Genomic DNA, 23,629 nt, shown 5'->3' with positions numbered 1-23,629 from the left:
GGTGCCCAACGTGATGCAGCTTGCAGAGGGGAGCAGGGCTGAAGCTTCTTGGCTAAGCCTGAAAGGAGGGAGGAGATGCCACAAGGCATGGCAGGGCAAGGCGCGCAGGGGCAGCGCGCAAAGGCCCAGGACTCAGCTCTTACCAGAAAGACCACTCTGCCTCTCGCCACCTGCTCCCGGAATGGCTGAGCAACTGGAGGGAGAGACCACATGTATGAAAAAGCCACAAAGCAGGAAAGCATTTCAGGAATGCCATTTGCTAGGGAGGACAGGACAGGCGAGGCCAACTCCCTCCTCAGGAGTTGGCATCCATCCTTATGGTGCCAAGGGAAAGGCACATGCGCTCTTCTGTCGAATTTAGTGCTTTCAGTAAAGAGCACAGCATGGGCTGTGTTTTGTCTTTTTGAGACAGGGTCTCGCTATGCAGTTCAGGCTGGTCTTGGGCTCACTTTGTAGCCCAGGCTGTTCTCGCATTCAGAAGCATGCTCCTGCCTCAGCCTCCTGAGGGCTGGGATCACAGGCATGCGCCGCCACGCCTGGCCTCATGGCATGGCTTTTCAAAGTTTGCCATCCTGCATATTCATGCTGGTACTTAAACTAACCTTTCCAGGAACTCCATGTTTAAAACAATGAATCCTACCTGACCCGTCTGTCTTAACCAGAGTAAGTAACCATTTCCCTGTCCCCATCAATTCTCTTCCAAAGAAGTGACAGCTGCAATTTTATACCCTTAATCTACGCAATACAAGAACAAGGAAAAAACCCCACAACATTTTCTCATGAAAGGGACACATCATATATAGTAATTTACTTTTTATTATCATCATTATGAATAGTGAAGTGCACAGGTCAGCTTCCAGGCAGCATAAAAATGATCTTGTACATACAGGACACCTGAGTGTAATGCTATGACATGCTCTTTTATTTTGTGAATGAATACGACTTCCCAGGATATTAAAAGGTAACCACACAGGTTAAAGCTGCACAACTACAACTACACAATCTTCAAGCAGTTGAAAATCACCAGCTGCTGAGGTAATGGGAGATCCGCTAGCGCGGCATTGATTTTCATTTTATTTTTGGTACTGGGAAGTGTGCTCAAGGCCTTTGTGCTAAGTGACATCTCTGGTCCTTTCAATGTTTTTAAAATGTTGAGACAGGGCTTTTGCTAAGTTACTAAATTGCCCCACCTGGCTGGAACTTTTGATCCTCCTGCTTCAGCCTCCCAGACAGCGGGGGTTACAGGTGTGCACCAGCACACCTGGCTAACCTGGTCTCTATAACTACACAACATCAGGTAGAAATTCTGTCTTCCCCTTCCACCTAGGGGTCACTGAAAAGAAAAGACTAAACTGGCTCACCCGCTCTGAGGGCCAGCGAGCAGGTGTGCGGGGCTCACTCTGGGACGGGCAGCTCACTCCAGCACGTGCCGCAGCACCCCCGGGTCTGCCTCTACCGCCTGCAGGCCCTTGTGCAGGCTCAGGAAGGTGGCCTGCTTCCCGTAGCGCTGCCGCCAGCGCACAAAGGCCTCCACGACCTGTGACTGGACGTTGTGGGGGTGGTTGGCCTTGCAGCGGTAGATATCCGTCTGTGACATCCCCAGCGACAGCACCACGGGTTCCCACTCGGCGCCCAGCTTCTGGGCCAGCTGGTTGATCTGCTGGTCCGACGGGCAGCTGTTGAGGATATGTGAGGGGACCCCGGACAGCTGGTCACCTAGGGAAGAAGAATAACAGGTGAACAGAGGCACCAAACACACCGACCCGATGGTGACCTGACGGGGCAGAGGTGGGGACGGTGGGGCCTGGAGACCACGACACCTCTGCTTCCCTGTGGCATGGTGCTGCCTGGCCCTCCTAGGAGCTGCTCAGTACAACCAGGCGGCAGGCTTAGGAAGTGCCCTTTGTCTCCCCAGCTTCCGTCATTTACCTTTCATTGTGCTCTATTTAGATCTGCGGTTTCTTATGAGAGAAGCCACATTTGATTTTAGCTTGCACATCTGACTTACAGGAAAGAGGGAGGCAGACATTTGGCAAAAGGGAAAGGGACCAAGGGATGGAGGGAAGGGAGGGTGGGAGGAGGGGGTGAGGGACTGGGATGCACCATGCCCCTGAGCTGGCTCCCAGGAGGACCAGAGTCATGCGCTGCCAGCATAACCAAAGCAACAGAAGGACATGAGTGCCTGCCAGGTAAGCACAAGGTCCTGAGCTCGATTCCCAGTACTGCCAAAAATAAATTAATAATAATGATGATGATGATGATGGAGGAGGAGGAAGGAGAAGATGTGCCCTTTAGCATCTATGAAAATGTCTACTACAGAAAAGTGGACAACAAGAAAACCACAAATAAGCTGAAATCCTACTACAGTACCCCCGCTGATTCACAATTTGGCCTATTTCTCTGATATCACAAATGTGCTGAGGACAGCCCTGTGCTAACTGCTTGTGACACGCCCCACTCCTGCCTTGTACCATTAGCCACATCGGGATGCGGGATGTGGGATGAGGGATGAGGGCGGGCTGCAGCCCATGTTCGCCTGTGGGCCTGAGAGCTTGCGCTTCCCGCAGGGCTGGAGGGGTGGCTGGGGAACTGAACCAACTGGCTCCCCTCTCTCAGTGCTTCAGCAGGAAATGCACCAAGAGTGGTCCATTTGCTAAGGGAAGCTGGAGCAGAGAGGCCTCCTGCAAAAAAAAAAAGGAAGCCACAGGGGCCCCTGAGGTGGTAGGAAGGGAGAACGGCAGAGCTGAGCGTCCAGGCTGAGCCTGCAAGAATGCAAGTGGGTGCTGCAGAGGAGGACGAGAGCTAAACTCACACTCCCTGATCTAGATCCCGCTGAGAACACCAGCTGCAGCCCTGCAGCAGCGATGGGAAGGGTCTGAGGGGGCTGCGAGCCCCAAGACAATGGCGCTGGGTATGGGTTAGGCTCGGCACCACAGGGCCTGGGTCCATCCACTTCACATTCCCTGGCCTGCTGTTTCCGTTTAGGATTCAAGAGGAAGGCAACGGGCATCCTCTTAAAGGGCTCGATGCCTTCCACTGTCTCTGCCCTGCCGTCCCTCAACCTCTAGGCAGTTCACTGCCAGGGCCTTATGGACAAGTCACAGACACCGTGCAGAGCTTTTTCCAGTGTTTGTCAACACTTCAGGATTTTCATTTGCTATACATTTGATCAACACACACACCTGTGGGGTTCGGTGGGATGATACAGAGCGCACTAAGCAAATTCCACTTCCCTCCCCACATCCCTTCCCCACACTGGCACCCAGTCCTCAGGGACCACAACTCAACTTTCGGGACAACTTTTAGCTTCCATATACAAGACAGAACTTGTGCTACTCATCTTTCTGGGTCTGGCTTGTTTAACGTCCCCGAGTTCCGTCCACTCTACTACTACAAATGATGGGATTCCATTCTTCTTCACAACTAAGCAGTACTCCGCTGCTTACATATACTGTATTTCTCTCACACGTTTATCGGTTGACGAGCTCTAGGCTGATTCCATCCCAAGCTACTGTGAAAACTGTAATTTGAAAAAAAGAACTAAGAACCAATTAGAATAATGATGATACCACTAGGTAGTATTTTACATTGGCAGTAACGCTTTTCTGGCTTTCATAAAATGAGCAAATTTAAAAATTCAAAGAGCACAAAAAAGTACAAAGAAAAAACAAAGTACATCGTCTAATAGCCCACCACGGTGTCCACAGTTGGTGAACGATATTCTGGACATCTCTTTCTTCACATACACTGTTCAAAAGAATGGCAGGCACAAATGATCTCATTTCAAACCATAATATGAAAGCTCTTCTCGAATAAAAGTGATGCATTGTTGTTTAAATTTAACAGAAGAAAGAGCAGAAATAAATTGAATATTGTTCTGACTAGCAGTTAAATACTTAAAAACACATACCCGTGATGTAACACAGGAAATTCTGAAAACTAACCATTTTCATATACTACCAATGCTTTAAAATTACCACTTTACATACCCTCTGCTCGCCTTCACATCTCTTGATTTTTCTTACTTATATCACTTTTCTCACAGCCTAATACATTTCTTTTCTTTCCTTTTTTTTTTTTTTTTGGAACCGGGGATTGAACTCAGGCCCTTGCATTTGCCAGGGAAGCGCTTATTCCATTGGGCCATCTCCCCAGCCCCAAAATGCATTTCTATAACAACTGTCCTCAACCTGTTCCCCACCCCCACGCTGCCGAGGACCACATTACAAGGGAGACTGCTTGCTCTGCAGTGGTCTGGCTGTTATTACTAGTTTAAAGCTATGGCTTTTCTACTCCTGGGTCCAGGGCTTTGAATGAAGTCAACTGGTCGATTTCAGCAGACTGGTCTTTCTAGTGTGACCTCTAGAAATGCTCAGGGTCACACTATTGCTTAGGTTCTTTCTGGTCAAGACTGCTATTGCCTTCGCAATGTAATACTTTCACATTTAGGAAGCCAGTTTTATATGTTTAATACTGTACTTTTCAATTATGAGTATATATTCATTGTTATTTAAATAACTTATTCCAGGGAGGGTCAAATAGCTCAGCGGATTAAAGCACCTGCTTAGGCAGATGCAGGGGCCAGAGTTTGATCCCCAGGGCTGCTGTGCGGGCCCCGCCCCTGGGGCATGCTGAGATGGCAACTGAGACTGGGTGTGGTGGCTATGATCCAGGCTCTTGGGAGGCTGCAAACAGGGGGATCACCACAAGTGCAATCTAGTAGTGAGACCCCGAAAACCCTGTAGACCCTTCCCTAAAATACAAACATAAATAAATAATAACCCTATTCCTCTTACAAGTGTGTTGGCCTTATTCCTATTTTCTGGAAGACAATGCCTGTGTGGCGAATTCCAATGCCAACTCGGTTACCTAACATTCTGTATTCTTCGCTTTTTCTGTCTGGGCTCCCAGCGCTGAGGCTTTAGAGCAGGGTACTCTGCCATCTGAGAAATGTTTTTCCAGGATGCAGCCTGGGCTCTGGCTAGAGTCAGCCCTGTTATTTACTCCCTAATTAATGAAGCTCACTGGTACATTCCCGATGAACACAATGGTCACACTCATCACAGAGAATCTACGTGCACATGATCCATCTGGATTCTTTTTTCCCATTCTCCTCCCCCTCTTCAACCCCTCTTCTGCTCCTTATTTACAAAATCTTTCTTTCCATTTTCTCCATTCCTTTTCTTTTTCCTTTCTTCCTTTCCTCCCTCCCCTCCCCAGTTCCCCTTCTCATCTGGACATTTTCTTCCTGTTTCACAATACCTACTACATATTTTGGTCCTTATTTATGCTTTTGGTTTGTAGGGTCAGTTCCTAATTCCCTTCAGAAAAGTCTTCCCGCCCCACCTCTCTGCATTCTTTCTGGGCTCCGCAGGTAGGATGGGCTTGCGCATCCTCCCCAGCTCGCTTCTCGCTGGTTATTTTAACCTCTCCTTCTGATTACCGCCTGCTTTCCCCTCCGGCCACTCATGGGACCTTCCGCTATACCTATCAGATTTTGGTTTTGTTTTTCTGGTTCTAACCTGCATTGTGTTCTTACTCTCAATTTCTTGTCCTGTGCTTCCTTCTAAAAATTCTGTTCCACTTCCTGTCCATGAAAAGATCACTACCAAACACACAGCAAAGAACAAGTGTTGGTGACAATGGGGAGAAATCTGAACTCTGGGAGCTGTTAGCAGGAAGTAAAAGGGCGTCCTTCTGGTTGTGGGGCAGTGTCAATAAATGAAAAAAAGCTAGTCTACATGCAGCCAGCCACTAGTGCGTGAATTAAAAGGAGGGACTTCAAGAGATATCTGCATACCTATTTATATAGGATCATTACCACAACCTCCTGGAGTAGAAGCAACCTGGGCGTCCACTGACGCATGAACAAGTAAACACAATGAGAAGCACCCCCAGTGGGATATTATTCGGCCTTAGAAAGACAAGCAACCTTCACACACGCTGCCACGCATGCGTCAGCATGAGGGCGTCGCGCGGAAGGAAGCAAGCCGGTTGCACAAGGACACACACTGTATGCCTCCGCCCAAGTGAGGTCTCTGGAGGACACACACTCTCGAGGCAACATGTAGGTCTGCAGTTGCCTGGGGCTGCAGGGGGAGGGATGAAGGGTTAGTGTCTAACAGGTAAAGAGCTTCAGGGGCTTTAGTCTTTTTGAACTTGAGACAAATTCAGGGTGGCCTTGAGCTCACTCTGTCCCCCAGGCTGGTCTCAAACTCACAGTGGTCCTCCTGCCTCAGCCTCCCAAGGGCTGGGAGTACAGGCATGCACCATCACACTTGGCTCAGAGTTGCACTTTTGCAAGATGGCAAGAGTTCTGGATACTAGCTGCAAAATAACATAAATATACTTAACACCGCTGAGCTATACACTTAAAAATGGTTGAACTGGTATATCTTATATTGTGCATATTTTTACCCAAATTATAAGAAGTAGCTAGACCCCCATGGTCACTGAACTCTTCATAGTCTACCATCCTTGGAGACTGGGCTTGGGTTCCCTTCTGCCAGGCTGGTGGTCAGTCTACTGGTAAAAGCTGTGTTCCTCACTTTTGCTCCCCAACCAAAGGACTTCTCAGCGGCTGCTACTCAGCGTCTCTGGCCAGGCTTCTGCTTGCTGACAGAAGCTGATGATCTGTGACACTGCCCCACTTTTGGGGAGACCCTCTGTCTTTCTCCTCAGTTACAGACTGAAGCTGGCTGCAGCTTTCTATGCCCTGTGCTACCTGTACCACAGAGAAGCAGGATCCCCCTGGGCCCGTTCTAATGGGGGCTCCCAAGCTGCCTCCTCCTCTGGAAGCTAGGCAAGGGCCTAGACTACCCAGGGCCTTCTTGATGCTGTAGGCCTCTCCCTGTGATTGCTCAGGGTCTTCCTGGGACTTGAGGTGACCTACCCACCTCAACTTCACTCCTTCTACACTGATCTGTCAGAGAATTTCATTCCCTTGCCATCTTTTCCTAGAAGTCTTTCTGCGGGGTCAGGTAGGGTTTCTTTGCCTGCCTGTCACTTTTCAAGGAGCCCAACATGAAGCTATAATTGCTTTCTGTTTGTGTATTTGCTGTGGTGTGTTTGGGGAGAGGATGCTTTTGTTTCTGGCTGCTTTCTGGTTCCATCCACTGGGCCTTGGGGGAGGAAGCATCTGTGCTCCCACGGCTTGTCCACGGCCCTCACTGCAGATCCTGGTCAACCCCGAAAGCCATGGATGCTGTGGCCAACTGGCAGTGGGGAGGCCACACTCTGATTCCTCTGTGTTCTCAGGGTCACACGCCCTAGGAATGCTGCAGCCTCACTTTAAGATTACAGAAGTCTTCAGACACAGATAGGGGCCAAGACAACCAGCACATCCCAGGGCCCAGCCCGGCCAATCCAGCACATCCAATGGGGCATCTTTACACACCCAACCGCTCTAGGAACCCATAACCTCACCTGAAAAAGCATCCTCAGGAGGACCTTTAAACTTGTGATTTCTACTGAAATGCAAGGTGACTTAAAAACTAAACTAAAAACTTCAGCCTTTGGTGTCTGTAAGGGAACCCCCTGGAGGACTCTTCTTGAAAGAAGAGCAATTGACTCTATTGTGGTTGAATCAGCCCTATTTGCATGTATTGATTTGTACAGGGCTGGCCAGGACGTGTCCTCATCCCCTCACTTGGCTGTAAGCCATGCAGATCGGTCCAGCCGAGGTGCTGATGCCTAGTCTTTGAAGCGAGGCGACAGGGCAGTGTTTCCCCCCTTGCGGCTCCCAGCTCAGCTTCTGCCCGAGATGTGTGAGCCAAGGGGAGGAAGGAGGGAAACCGTGTCCATGTGTGGCTGGGATGGAGGCAGGAGGTGACAGGCTCTGACTCCCAGGGCGTGGAAGACGACACATCAGAGCCGAGGCACCAGGCCCAGAACACCGGACGCTGCCCCAGTATCGCTCATCCTGCGCACCCTTCTCCCTGCAGGCTGCAGAGGTGGTTTCAGGCCTCCTGCCCAGCCCCGAGCACGGCCCTCATCTACTTCCGCCATTCTCACAGTCACGCATCCTCAAGCCACGCCCTTCTTCTCAAATTAGTGAAACCCAGGTTCTGCCCTGTGTCAAGGCCTTTGTGCCAGTTAGCCCTTATTCCAGCTGGACTTAAGGCCTCCTTGGCTCCCACAACTACAAATGTGCCTTAGTGCCTTTATTCTCGCCATGGGTTGCGCTGAAATTGGTAGATTGGAATTAATTCACTGACTTTTCCATGGAATTAAAATACAAATTTCCTGGACTGAGATGAGGCCCAGGAAGGGTTCTCTACAGTTATCAACTCGTAGACACTACGTCACTGTGGCAAACTGGCTGGCATTTCTTGGAGCTAGTACATTCCACAGGTTGTCCCCAGAATGGGAGTGGTGGATGTGTGTCCTGCCTTGCGTGAGTCGGGTGCGCTGTGGTACGTGAGGAAAGCACGAACAGCATTTCATCCATGATTATAAGGGTTGCGACACTGAATAAAAAGCAGACATAAAATAATAAAAAGTAAAGCAGAAAGTTGTCTTAAAAAGTAAATTTAGGGGCTGGAGAGATGGCTCAGTGGTCTAAAGCACCTACTTAGAACAAGCTTGGCAAAGCATCGGGGACCACGGTTCAATCCCCCAGCACCACATGCCAGCCAGGCCCGCCCCCTGGTGGGCTGAGCTGGCCACACACACACACACACCACTCTCTCTCTCTCTCTCTCTCTCTCTCTCAAAATAAAAAATAAAAAATAAAAATTAAAAAAGTAAATTTAAATAAAGATATTAAATTAATGACATAGAGGATGCACAGAAATGGCAAAAACTGCACAAGGGGAACCCAAGTGGCGGAAGTGACAGAGTGCCACGGCACTCCAGGTGGACAGCGCTCCGGGGCCTCTTCCAATCCCTGCCAAGCTGAGGCTTCCCAGCCCTGCACGTGCCAGTCGCTGGCAATGCATTCCACTTCCCGGCGGGACACGGGCACACAGAGCCCGAGGAGAGGCGCTGTCTTCCTGGCAAAGGGCCTCCGGACACTGAGGCCTGAGAATGCCCATTCCCGCGCCTAAAACCTTAGATATGAGTTTAATTCCTTTCATAGCAACATGCTCTCCCTCATACAGATCCTCAGTCTTTCATACAATCTTTTTTTAATTTTTTTTTCCCATTTATGTATTAGTACAGGGTCTCATTACGCAGCCCAGACTCATAGTGATCCTGTTTTCAGCCTCCACAGTGCTGGGATTACAGGCATGCACCACCATGCCCAGACTCCTGTGCCCGCCTAACATGTCCTGGGGGTGGGGCCAGTGTAACATGGGGAACTGGGGATCGAACCCTGGTCCCTGCACTTGTCAAAGCAGGCTCTTAGTCCATCCACTGAGCTATCTCACTGGTAATTTTTTTTTTTTTAAATACAGGGTCTTCAATGCTATTATGGGCTACTGGAGTCTTTTAGAATATTTTTCTGAGTTTACACACCTATAATATTCAATAACGGAACTTAGAAAAATGGGGTATACCGATGAATGTCCATTTTGTATCTGTGTATTCAAAGTGGTTGGGATAGATATATAGTTACATTCTCTTAATGAATAGAATGATTTGTTCTAATGGTGTTTGTAAATAGGATCACAAGTCCGCATCTTGTACAGCAATTAACCACTAGGAAGAATATATGCAATGTATTATTTGTTGAAACTGTACTTCCGATTTGATTTGAAACTGTCTCATTGCTATCTGTTTATCAATAAAACTTTGAGAAAAAAATAAAATAAAATACAGGGTCTTGTTACACAGTTCATGCTCATAGTGATCCTCCTGTCTCAGCCAACTGGGCATAGCACGCCTGGGTTTCCACGGCTGGCACAGCATGAGGTGCCTCGGATAGAACTCAGGTCCACTGTGCTTGCCAGGCAGGTGCTTAGAACACCGAGCTATCTCCCTAGCCCTCACGCAATAATTTAATCCCACTGTTAGTGAAGATAAAACTCTCTCTTTGAAAGAACACATGCTATCCAGCCCACCTACCCCATTGAACCTCAAGGCTGGGGTAACCCCTCACACCACTGCCCTCCACTTACTCTCATTGCTGACCCCTGTCTCTGTGGTTGTGACATACATAAAGCAACCCAGTGAGCCCCTTCTCCAATGATCTCTTCTTCACCCATATTTATATTCTTGCTTTGAAACTTAAAATTCTCCTTTCCAATTCTTCACTGCATTCAAAGTCAGGTCTAAAAGTTTCACACTTTACTTTTCAATGTTTTATACATGCCAGTGTACATATAAAACAAATAAATATCTCAAATGTTTGCTCCTCCTGCCTCTGCCTCCTAAACCGCTGGCATTAGGGGGTGTGCTATCTGCTTATTTTTTTTTTTTAATGGGCTGGGAATACAGCTCAATGCAAAGGCCTTCAGAACAGGGTGGGGAGAAGATATACATGTATTTCTTTAAAAATTCAGACTATGGGGAACTTTCTTGGAAAAAGACCGTGAATGCCTCCAGTAAGCATTTGCTTGAGAAATGGTGAACCCTCAACCCTAGTCCCTTCAGGAGTGAGCACAGGACCAGGATGCCCACTGCGCTAACCACTCTGGAAGGCAACGCTGAAGGTCCTGGTCCATGTTAAGCAGAAAGAAAAAAGTAAGTACACACAGAGAAAGAAACTGAAATTGTCACTTGTTTCACATAACATGTAGGAAAGAGACCAAGATTAACGGACAATCCATGAGAATGAGAGGATTGAACAAAATTGCCAGATACAACATTAACTTAAAAACCAACAAAACTGTATTTCAACATTCTGCCAATAATCAAATACCAGTATCATAAAGTATAAAATAAACAATGAGACATATAAAGATCTGGGATTTAAATTAGCAGACTGCTTGATACCTCGATGAAGAAAATTTTTCTTAAAATTTAAGACAAATCAAGAGGTGGATAAAAGGAGACTTATTCACGTGATAGGTAGAATGACATTAACATAAACATGATCGTTCTTGTAATGACAATTAAAACTTTATAGTGGCAAAAGCAGGAGTTTCCCCAAATTGGGGGAAACTAATTATATAGAGAAAAAGAAAACAGGACTTTCATATCACACTATAAATGATGATGATTACATGAAAATAAAAGTCTAAACATAAAATGTACAGTTATACATTGACAAGATAACATAGCTGCATCCTGTACTATGAATAACTACTATAAAGACAACAATATGCCATGTATTAATTATTCTAACTATCCTACTAACCTGTTTTGTTTTGTTTTGTTTTGTTTTTTTGGCGAAACTAGGGATTGAACCCAGGCCCTTGTGCTTGCCAAGGAAGCGCTTATTCCACTGAGCCATCTCCCCGGCCCCTACTAACCTGTTTTGAAACTGTCTCAACGCTATTTCTTTCTCAATAAAATTAATATACAAAAAGATTTGTCACTTGGATCAACAAACATTCATACAGCTTATAACTCAGCACTCCTGATATATTCCACTGTATACATATAAAATGCCTCTGTCTGTCTGTCTGCATATGGGATTGCTTCTATGAAGTAACACTGTTGGAAGAAGAGGTGGAAACAATCTAAGGGCTCATTCCTAGGAAAGATAAACAGGAATGTACACACCCAAACACAGGCAGTTGGAAAGGATAGACTAGTGTGGCTGAGAGCAAAAAATGTAAGAAAAACAGTGAGATCTATAAAAACGCAAATTAAAAATAATGTCCTAAACACCACTTACAAAACACACATAGATGAATATACATGTGAAGTTGTCTTCGTCAGGGAAAGAAACGCAATGGAAATGAAAGCATATACATGAAAAACATAAGCTTTTCACGGACAGGTTAATGAAATACAGTATGTCAGAAACTTGGCAAAAAGTAAAGAAAAAAGAGGGCTAGGGAAATAGCTCAGTGGTCTAAGCATCTGCCTGGCAAGCACAAGAACCAGGGATTGATCCAAGGTACCGCGTGCCATGCTGGCCCTGGAACCCCGGGGCCAGCTATGCCAGCCCTGAAACTGGACATGGTGGCACACACCTGTAATCCTAGCACTGGGGAGGCTGAGACAGAAGGACAGGAGAATCACTATAAGTCTGAACTGCATAGATTCACCCTGCACCAAATAAATAAATAAATAGATAGATAGATAGATAGATAGATAAATAAATAAATAATTTTTTTAAAAAGAAAAAGGAGGGAAGGCAGTAAGGAAGGGAAGGAGGGTGGAGGCACACAGGGAAAGCTGAGAAGCACAATGTAAGCCCTTTGTTCACGATGCTCCAGGGTAGATGGGCTGGGGGCTTATCAGGAGCTGTGGGGTGGAGTTGGGGGTGCTAAACTGAAGGTCCCCTCCCAGGACTCAGGCATTAAACCTGGTCCCTGAGTACAAAGCCTCTACAGAAACATCCTTTGGCTGAGGGACTGCACTTGGAGGGCCTGGCAAGAGGAAAGCACCTTGAAAAGAAAACTAATGAGAAGACCTTGCTCTGACAGATAACCACAAAGAACAATCAGGGTCTTCCTGAGAGGTGGGCAGATCAACAGGTCTTCAGAAAACCAATTTCCAGGATGACGAAGTGACAGCCTACCTCAAACAACAACGCTGTGTTGTGTTGCAAAATACAAATAAATCCTACTCACTGTCATAGAAAACTTGTTTCGGCCATCAAGTCTGGGAAGGTCAACAACAAGATCATCAGCAATAATAATTCTCACTGAATAAAGCAAGCCTGGGTCCCGTCTAAATCTGAGTCTGCCACTAGCTTGTCACCTTGGCCCGGATGCGTGCAGCCTCTCTTGGATGGTTTCCTCAATTGTGAGAGAAATCAGATGAGGTCCAAGGCCCCATTTAGATGTAACATGGTGTGGGGGATTGACAACTGGTGGTCACCTCATCACACCCAGCTGAATTGAGCTGCAGATTGCTGACCACAGCATGACAGGCCTAAGTGGAGACGCTTAAAAGCTGCTGGAAGCTGTTGGGGGAGCTCTTGGAAGCTGGTGGGAGGCTGGAGGGAACTGTTGGCAGCTGCTGGTTCTCTTGTAGGACCTTGTTATGCTGGCTTTCCTGATGAACTCAGCTGTTTTCCTACTCAAAGGAACTCAGGACCTTGTCACTGAGAACGACTGCAGTTCATTGTGGGGGAGCTCTGGTCCTCATCTTGGGTATTGCTTCTTGGCTCCAGAGGGGAAGGTGGTGCACTGCTTAGCCTCCCAGAGGAGCTTGTCACACTAGCTTTCCTGATGGCATGTTGGCTTTATGATTCATCGTAGGAGCTTGAGACCTCCCTGGTGCCGAGGATGGCTGTGCTACTTCTGCAAGGAGCACTGGTGCTTACCTTGAGCAGTGCTTCCTGGCTCCAGTGCAGATGCCTCAGCCTGCTGGCACAGATCCTTCATCCTGTGGGCACAGGCTTTCTCGCTTCCACCACTGACCTCAGGGCCTTCCCAGCACAGACCCAAGAAACAGGCTGCGTGAGAACTGTCGTGGGTTCTAGGCCTCAGTTGTACTTGTGTGTGTGAGGGGACTGCTATGAGCTCTAGATCTTCCTCTGGACTCATGCAGGACAATACTGTGGGATCCAGGACCTCAGCTGGAGTCTTTGGTGCTTACTGTATAGAAGACAGCACTCTTGTATATAATTCTTTGGGTAATTTATTATAAAATAATCTTATAAAATATGTGTCCTGTAGTGTTCCCCTTATAAAATCCCAAACTATTACACAAGGTATAGTATCTTTTACAAGGAATTTTATTATTTTTCTACAGAACTATGGTCTTTGCCTTTTGGTTAACTGAACAATCATTATTAATCACTTTTCTCTGCAAGTCTTCTAAGGTAGAACCAAGAAAGCCTTTTGGGCTTTTTAATGTTTTTAGTTTACTTGTTTCTACTTTGTAAGATCACAAACAAAAACTTACCCTTCCAAAGCAGGGAAAACCAATGAAATGAGTACTTAGTGCAGTAGCTCTTTTGGAAACATTCTAGAGACCAGAAATCCATGGCACAGCTTGCAGGGCCAGTCACCCTCGGCCTCCATTAGGGCTGACCCACAACTCTAGCTGGCTGCTCCTCCTGCTCCGCGAGTGCACCAGCCTGCTCATGCCACAGAGCCCTCACAGTGGCTGCTCTGCCACAACATGCTTCCTCTGACTCCCTCCTTCAAACATGACTTCTCAGTGCTGCCGCCCTGTTCTCTACCTCGAGTCCCAACCCACCTTGCCCTTCCCTTTGTCTACACCTCATCTTCTAACATCGACATGTAAGCCGTCTGTCCCCCACCCCACACACTCAGCCCTGCCATCACCTGACAGTGTGTGAACACCACTGTCAGGCAGGGTGAGGGCTGACTGGAGTCTCCATTCCCTCAATACATTAAAAAAAAAAAAAAAGATGAATCAACGATAATAATAAAGCCCATGTAAAAAGACGGCAGAATCACCTTCCAATTCCTATCTCCATGAAGCTGTATCAGTTATTCAACATAATTCAACTCAAAGAGATTCACTCCAATACTGACCATCTCTAGCAGAATGAAAGGGCATTTCATGGGTTCAGGGGAGAGTACAGAGGACACGGGTTATAGTGGGGTCCACACATAACTAACCCACTGAGCTCACTCCCTGTCTTCTGCCTGCACTGCCCATAAGCTGAAAGCAAGTGGACAGCCCCAGTCCTCAAGGGCCAACACTTGGGGGCCCGAAGGGTGTCAAGGAGACCTACTGAGGAAACTCATTCACCCTGGCAGATGGGAACACTCAGCCTGGGCATGGGTCCTGTAATGGTTGATACACTGTGTCAACTTGAGAAGTCTAGAAGCCTAACTAAGTACCTGAGCAGTTCTACACCCTGGGGTGTAAAGGACTTGCCATCTACCCACCTACCTATCCATCCATCCATCCATCCACCCACCCATGCATCCATCCATCTTCCTATCTGCAAACAAACACAGACAAATTTCATTTACTGTCTCTGAGGCTTATTAGTGAAAGACAGGATTTGTTACTGTTTCTTTTTATTCTCTGCATTTTGAATTCCTTAAAGTGAGCATGTTTTACAATGCAGTGAAGTGATAAAAATCTAAATGAAATAAATAATAGTTCAGATTCTATCATTAACCCTTCAGGTAAGTTTTTATGATACTGCAGGAAAAGAAGGAGGAACCTAAGAGGGTAAAATCACAGGGCACGATCATCACACAGTGTGTAGAATTCAGAGTAGGAAAATGTTGATTACAGCCCTATGCCTCAGATAGGTCATAAATGCCACAGAAACTTCAGGCTATGTGGTTGGCTGGAATCCATAATGGAAAGGATGTACAGTTCTCCTTTATCAAGTTTTAAAAAACTCTTATATATCTTATTCAGAGTAGCTGTTGGTTTAGGTGAGTACTGGTTCAGTTCATTCCTATCAAATACACAGTTGCATGGTGAGTTCAGTAGGGCTGCTCTTGTGAATACAAAGCTGGTTTTTCCCTTATTAAAAAAAAAAAAAAGAAGAAGGAGAAGGAGGAGGAAGAGGAGCAGGAGGAGGAGGAGGAGGAGGAGGAGAAGATAAAACACAAAAGTGTAACTCTAAAAAATGCAAACAAAAATAGTAACTTCTAATCAGGGTGAGGGCTGGAGTTAGAGAATGGAGGAGGCAGAAGAATCACTGAACATCAGGCATCTGGCCTTTGGCAAAGGGAATGAACAAACACACACTGGAGGAAAGACAGCCCCTTTCACAAATGGTGCTGGGCAAACTGCCTATCCACACACAGAAGATTGAGCCTAGATCTGTCTTTCTCACCCTGTGCTACACTACATTAAATGGATCAAAGACCTAAATATTTAAAAGAAACAATCTGATAGAAGTTATAATAGGTAAAACTCTTACAGACATAGACACAGGCAAGAACTTTCTGAACAGAGTCCCAACTGTACAAGATATAACATCAAGAATCAACAAATGAGATTATAGCAAATTAAAAAGCTTCTGTATAGCAAAGGAAAACAGCAATGGAGTGAAGAGACAACTTGCAGAATGAGGGAAAAATTGCCAGGTATTTCTTGCACAGAGGACTAATACTTAGAATATACAAAGAACTCCAGAAAATTAGACCTCCTCAAAATACCCAATTTAAAAAAATGACTAACTGATGGCTGGCCTGATAGCTCAATGGACTACAGTGCCTGCTTAGGCACAGCACGGTGGTCGGGGTTCAATCCCCAGCATGCTGTGCCCACCCCGCCTGCTGTGCTGAGACAGTGATTGAAACTGGGCGTGGTGGTGCATGCCTGTAATCCCAGCTCCTGGGAGGTTGAAAATAGGAGAATCACTATGAGTGAGACCCTGTAGACCCTGCAGACCCTGTAGACCCTGTAGACCCTGTCCTAAATACAGAAAGAAAAAAAAATGAGCAACTGAAATGAGAGTTCTCAAAAGAGGCACAAATGGTCAATAAATACATCCAAAATGTTCAACCTTGTGGCCATTAGAAAAATGCAAATTAGAACAACACTGAGATATTATTTTTTTGAAAATAATTGTATTGAGAAACAAATAGCAATGAGACAGTTTCAAAATCGATTACTAGCAGTTTCAATAATTAATACATTGCATATTGTTGTCTTAGTGATTATTCATTGTACAAGATGTAGACATGATACCCTGTCCACAAACACTATTAGAATAAATCTCTCCCTTGAATTAAGAGAATGCAGCTGTATATCTATCCTAACTATTTTGGGTTTTTTTTAAATTATTTTTTCCATAATTTTATTGAGAGACAAATAACAATGACAGTTTCAAATCAAATTGGAAGGACAGTTTCAATAATTAACACATTGCATACTCTCTTCCTAATGGTTGTTTGCTGTACAAGATGCAGATATGAAATCCTATTTACAGACACTATTAGAAGAAATCCCTCTATTCATTAAGAGAATGTAACTATATGTCTATCCTAACCATTTTGAATACACAGATACAAAATGGATATTCACCTGTATCCCCTTTTTTGTTTAGTTCCGTCATCTGAATATTATAGGTGTGTTAACTCAGCAAAATATTCTAAAAGAGTCCAGTAGTCCATAATAGTATTGGGTCTTCCGCTTGACTGGCAATGTCAGAAATTGTTGACCTGAGTCCCCTACAGCTCAACATAACAGCATGGCTTTACTTCTTATACTTCGTTTTTATACTTTTCTGCTGGATGATTAAGACCAAGATGAAGCAAGACCTATGCAACAAGAGTTGTAGCTTTTGGATCTGAGAAGGTCAGTCAAATCCCCTCAGGATTTATCCTGAGATCCTACACCTCAGATTGTAGAGCCTTTGTCAGTGTCAGCCCTGTGGATGAGTCATGGCCATTGCTTGGCCAATAACACTGAGAGCCTAATGCAGAAAGAATGGTTGTCATTGAGAAATCAAATGATAAATGCTGGCGAGATCATGGATAAAAAGGAACTCTTTCACACTGTTGCTGAGAATGGAACCCAGTGCAACCATTATGAAAAGCAGTACAGAGATTCCTCAAAAAACTAAAACGAGAAATGTCATTCAAGCCAGTGATTCCCTTTTAGGCACCTTAACAAAGAGTGAAAGCCATCACATTATAGCGACCCACGCACACCCACGTTCTTAGCAGCCCAGCTCACAACAGCTAAACCTTGGACGAGGTCCATACATCCATCAGCAGGTGCATGACAAAGACAGTGCGGTGATTATACACAATGGGTACTGCTGTGCTCTAAGGAAGGATAAACCTGAGTCATTTGTAGAAAGACAAATGTACCTCAAGTCCATAATGTTAAGGGAAATAAATAAGACACATAAGCCTAATTACTGCAGGGTTTCTCTTATATGAGAAATCCAAAGTGTAAATAAAAAGCAAAATAAAAGAAAATAGGATATGGAGACAGCTCTTTCTGCAAATGGGAAGGGAACCAAGAGATGGGGGAGGGGCGAGCGGGGAGGCAAAGTAGATGAAAGGAATCCGATGTGTTCCATGCTCACACCAGCTTCCACAGTGAGCGGTGAGCACGGTGAGCACAGTTGTTACGTTCTATGGACATAGCCGAAAAAGGGGAAAATTGTAAAAGTGGCTTGCATGGAAGTTACATTACATTGATACAAAGTTTTGAGTCTTCTCCTTTTCTAAATAGGGAAAACAAATTCTTTAATCTCATTTTCACTGATGATTGTTCTTATTTTAATCTGCAAGCTCAAATATATGCATATCTCCAGACTAAAGAAAACAAACTGGCCTTGTAGTCCCTTGACACTCATATCCGCTGCTACTTTGTGGCAGTAAGATTAAAGAGAGTTACTTTGGAAGCATCTGTTATGTATTATAAATTATAAAATAAGAACTCTGATTGAGTTAAGTTTTCCCTCTCAGTCCTAAAGCACCTAGAACAGTAAGACCATCAGCATGCTTAGAAGGCAATTAAATTCGAAAGACATCAAAAGCATATTTCTTTGACGGAGTTCAGCTGGGTTGAGTGACTTGGTGACAAGACCAAAGGAAAAAAAGCATGACAGCTATGCAAATTTGTCAAGCAGAATCCTTCAAAGCCGTAACACACACCAACCCTTAACACGGAACCCTCAGTCCCCTGATCAGCAACGTAGGAAGAAAGAGGGGAAGCAGGCTTTTTAATCTGTTGCCCTCTCACTGCCGGAAGGGACAGTGCTGTATGACTGACATAGTCAAGAATAAAAATAATTCTGATAGCTTGATGGGATGATGCTGACCAGATTTATTTTGTTTTGGGATACATATGATATCTCATCATCAAATTTTTAAAAATCAAAGAAGTATAGAATGTTGTCAACATGCCTCGCATTGTCAATGCAGCCCGGAAGGTAAGATTTGGATGTTTCAGTTAAGTGCAAGGGCAATATGCCCCAAGCAAAAGCAAAACAAAATAGAAAACAACACTGAGAAAAACTTCAGTTCCATTAATAGATAAGTCTAGAATCAGGAACAAGGAAGAAGGCAGTCTCATGGGAGTCACAGCACCCAGGCAGGCCACATCCAAATCGGTGGCTGACTGCACGTTCTATGGATGAGACGCAAGCAAAGCCCAAACGCAGAGTCTGCCTAAGACATTAGCCCGCCATCCCAGAGCGCAGAGCCCAAGCAGGCGGTATACACTGCAGAGAACATGGAAGCCCAGTACCACAGAACTATGTGTCTCATTTACAGATAGTCCTTCACCTGACGTCTGGTAGACAGTGACTCTTAGGAAATAACTTGGAAGAGTTTAGTTTAAAACAAACAAACCAAAAAAAAACAAAACAAAAACACAAAACAAACAAACAAACAAACAAACAAACTTAAGGAGCAGCTGCAGTCTTTGCGTTCCTAAGATCTCCCAGAATGCAAAACTGATGATGTGTGGGAGGCACTGCCAGGAGGAAGCGCTGAGCATGGCGGAGAATTCCACATGATTTGGAATTCTGTAATTCTTGATAGCATCTTAATTTTCTAAGATTTGCAATATTTCAAATATTGTGTCAAAAGTGAAGCTTCAATCATTTATATCAGCTAATCCACACTAAAGGCAGTGGTACTCTGAAGAGAAGATACGTTGATCCTGCAAATATTAAAGGCACTGCTATGTCGCCAGGTGCCTTTCAGGCGCCAATGATTACTGCAGGTAACAAATATACCTGATTATATACAAATCACAGGGGAATGGTCTAAAGCACCTGTCTGGAGCTTAGGTCTGAATACTACCTATCCACACCAACCCACTTATTTGATCAGTGAGTGAAATCAAGTTAAGGGATCAAACTCATCTCCTTCCTCTCACACTGATTGGTGATGGGGCTCTGCTGTGACAGAGATGTGCAGAGGTGGGGACGTCTGAGCAGGCATGAGGGAAGCAGGTGAGGCTGATGCTTCCAGTGCATGCTGAGAAAGGACCTCAGAAGCAACACATGGTCATCAGTCATAGTCTTTTGATCACCTTATTGAATTTCTCAAAAAAGAAAGTTCTCAGATTGTATTATTCTGTATTATTAGAGCTGTGCCTGTGTGTGTGTGTGTGTGTGTGTGTGTGTGTGTGTGACATGGAAAGAAAAGTTTAACAAAACAACATACCTTTACTCCATGCTATCCTGTTCTACTTTACTTTTATCCTATTAGCAACCACCTCATTGACTATGTTCTTTAGTAGGTGGCACCCAGAAGTCTGCCTAGCACAGTCCTACAGAGTGTTTGGCTGGGTGATCGCCCCTCACCAGTCAAACATTTGTCATCTGTTATCTCAAAAGAGCCTCCTGGAACTTGTCCAAGCATTGTTGGCCACACCCTGCTTTGAAGGCCTGGAAAGGCAAAGTCGGGAGAGGGCAGGAGGTGGCACTGAGATTCCTCTGGATGCAACGCCAAAGTCCCACAGTGGAGCAGGAGTCCCCTAGGCCCTGGGGAAGAAGGTTCCTCTTGGCCGATTTCCTGAGCACCTCGCACTTCCTGGCACATTGTGAGTGTGCAAAATCAACTGATGAAATGAATCCTTCAGGGAGCTGATGAAAGAGCTGACCCAGAAAGCAAATAAAAGAGTTCATCCATCAGAGCTGCGCTTTGGTAGCCAATGGGCTGAATTTGGCCCACACGTGTGTTTTGCTTGGCCTGTATAGTTTGGAAAACTATAGAGACAGCATTTGAAAATCGGGTGGTTTCATGAAATTCCAGGCTTTGCCTGTCAACTCACGAAAATCACCCTCATTCTGGTTACCCCCCAAAACCCACCTCTCCTGCTGTGCACTGGAAAGCTGAGTTGTCAGGCTGCTTCCCACATGCAGGGCCACCCAGGCCTGCTGGGGACATGACTTGTGGCTTCTGTACCAATAATGAGACAAAATGACAATCAGCCGATTGGTGGAAGGGCCTTGGGTCAGCCGGGAGAGTAGGGAGAGCAGGGTGGTGCCGTGGGCTTTCCCAGAGGCCAGCGCTGCCTGCCACAGGGTCTTCACTCCCTTTCTCCCTCTGGGAGGAGATGAAAAAGGGTGAAATCATAGGAAATAAAGAACAGAATTAGAACATTTTACTTTCCTTCTATCCTTTGGCATCAATATCATTTTTCACAGGTGGGTGGGTATTCAATGAACTCAGGTGGAAGGCTGTAGAAAATGTTTTAAATGTATTATTGGTTTCAAAATGAGGGTTGTTCAGATGTAAAAGTGTGTTTATTCCCATGAGCATTTCCTCCTAAAAGCCCAATTGCTCCCAATCAAAAGTGCAATTTACACACACACACACACACACACACACACACACACACACACCATTTCCCCCCACACCTGTGTGTGTGGGTAACTTTGGGTTGAATCCTGGGCTTTCACACAAAGCTACCTCCCTGAGTGTTTTTTGTTTGTTTGTTTAATTTTAAGGTAGGGTTTCCTAAAGTAGCTACACTGCCCAGGCTGACCCTGAACCTGAGGTGTAGTGCTCCTGCTGCAGCCTCCCAGCTTCTGGGATTGCAGATAAGTGCTACCTACCAGGCCTGGCTCAGTACATTTTCAGGCAGAAATTAAAAAGCTATTTCTAAATTCTTTTATGGAAAGACAAACAATCAGAATAGCCAAAATCATTTTTGAAAAAGAACAAATCTAGAGAATTCATCTAATTTCAATGTGTTAAAGCCACAAAAACTAAGACGAATATTAGAGAAAAGGCAGGCAAAGAGACCAATAGAACAGACTACAGTCCAGAGACAGATCTAGACCAGTATGAACAACTGATTTTTATACTTTTTTTCTTTACACAGGGTTTCTCTTTGTAATTCAGGCTGGTTTTGAACTTACTTTGTAACCCAGGATGACCTCAAACTCAGTGACCCTCCTGCCTCAGCCTCTCATGTGCTGGATTACAGGAGTGCGCTACCATGCTTGGCCAACAACTGATTTTCAACAAAGGTGCAAAGGCAATTCATTGGAAGAGACAAGTTTTTCAACAAATGATGCTGAATATTAGTTATCCACATGTACACACACCAGGGAAAACTTCAACTCCTCATAACACACACACAAAATAACCTAATGTATCACTGGGCCAAGTAGAAAACCTAAAACTAATCACTTCTAGGGGAAAACACCAAAGCATTATCTATGAAACAAATGAGAGCTTCTGATTCATAATCTAGAACTTCTGCTCTTTGAAAGATAGTGTTAAGAATACAGAAAGACAAACCAGACTGAAAAAAATATTTGCAAATCATATGTATTTATATATATGTATATATATTTATTTTATATATATATTATTTATATGTCACAAAGCACTTATATACAATGCATAGAATAATTCTGAAAGGTCAGTAAAAGTGACTTAAAAACAGGAAAGATTTTGAGGTTTCACTAAGATACATGAATGGCAAAGAAATCCATGAAAAGACATCCCACATTAGTCATTAATAAAATGCAAATTAAATCCATAATAAAGTTCCACTCAGAATAGTTGCCAGTCACAGATGAACAAATGCTGCAAGGTTCTACTTAGATGAGGTGTCTAAAATGGTCAATTTAGAAGAAAGAGAATAGAATCGTGCCTGCCGGGTGTGGGGAGGGAGCCCAGGAGCTGCAGCCGCAGTCATACAGGTTAGCGCGTTCTGAACATCTGATGAACTGTGCCTAAGGCTAACGATACCGTACAGTGCAGGTCTTGTGTCGTGTCCTTAGTACCATGAAAATAAAGCTTAAAATCAGGAAGACTGATAACGCATGAAGTGGGCAAGGACAATGAGGACCTGGAGCTCCCGAACACTCCTGATAGGATCATAAGACTGGAGAATGATTTTGAAAACCAGTTTGGCAGTCCTTTAGGATAAACACACACGTATGACGGAGGCCCACCATTCTTCTGCAACTGGCTACTCTCGAGAAAAGAAGCCTATATGTATAACAAGACATAAGACATGGTTTCCCTAGCTTCGCTGGCAGTAGCCAGTAACCCCGTCTATCAACAGGTAGATGAATAAGCAGCGTTATGGCTAAGATCTAAGACGTCGCACCAAAGTCACGTGTTTGGAAGATGACTGGATCACAGGCGCTATACGTATGCACCAGGAACTGAACATGCTCTTGGGAGGTGGGGCCTGGCTGGAGGGAGGCCCCTGGGAGCGTGACCCGGAAGTGCATGCTTGTCCCTGCTCGCTGGCTGCCCTGGGTGGAACAGCTGTCTTCTGCCAAGCTCTTCCCCAGTGCTGCCTGTGCGTCAGAGTCTGCTGGCCACAGGACCAGAATGGAACCATGGGCCCAAATAAACTTCTCCTTTAAGTCACTAGTGCCGGATATTTTGTCCCAGCAGCAGGAACATAACTAGGACACTGTGGAATAGCTATGCAACAAAATAGTGCCGTGCAGTAAAAAGCAATGAAATAGTAATACACACTTTAACCTGGGTGAATCTAAAAATAAATATGCTGAGAGTAACCAGACCCAAAAAAGAGTATTGTAGGATTCTGTTTATGTGAAATTCTAGGAAATCAAATGAACACTTAATGACAAAATGCAGTCAATATTTTCCTGGGGCTACAAGCCATAGGAAGAAGGAACTTGAAAGGGTCACGAGAATAGCTTTGGAGAGATGACAGATAGGGTTCACTGCTTTGACTGAGGTGATGGTACACATATCAAAACTGATCAAAT

General features: G+C 45.1%; 1 protein-coding gene across 2 annotated transcripts in view; it reads right to left on the bottom strand.

Moving 5' to 3' along the window:
- Positions 1-1,211: 1,211 nt before the first annotated feature.
- The window catches only part of Cradd (CASP2 and RIPK1 domain containing adaptor with death domain), a 214,140-nt gene continuing 191,722 nt past the window's right edge, over positions 1,212-23,629 (bottom strand). For both annotated transcript variants that reach the window (XM_023716435.1, XM_004623792.2), the window contains one exon: positions 1,212-1,716. In XM_023716435.1, the coding sequence (XP_023572203.1) occupies positions 1,415-1,716 (302 nt within the window). In that variant the 3' untranslated portion in view covers positions 1,212-1,414. The remainder of the gene's footprint in view (positions 1,717-23,629) is intronic.

Source organism: Octodon degus, unplaced genomic scaffold, assembly GCF_000260255.1.
Source record: "Octodon degus isolate 3935 unplaced genomic scaffold, OctDeg1.0 scaffold00004, whole genome shotgun sequence".
NCBI lineage: Eukaryota > Metazoa > Chordata > Mammalia > Rodentia > Octodontidae > Octodon > Octodon degus.
Note: the sequence above shows the minus strand (reverse complement) of the source record. Positions and strands in the feature narration are given on the sequence as shown.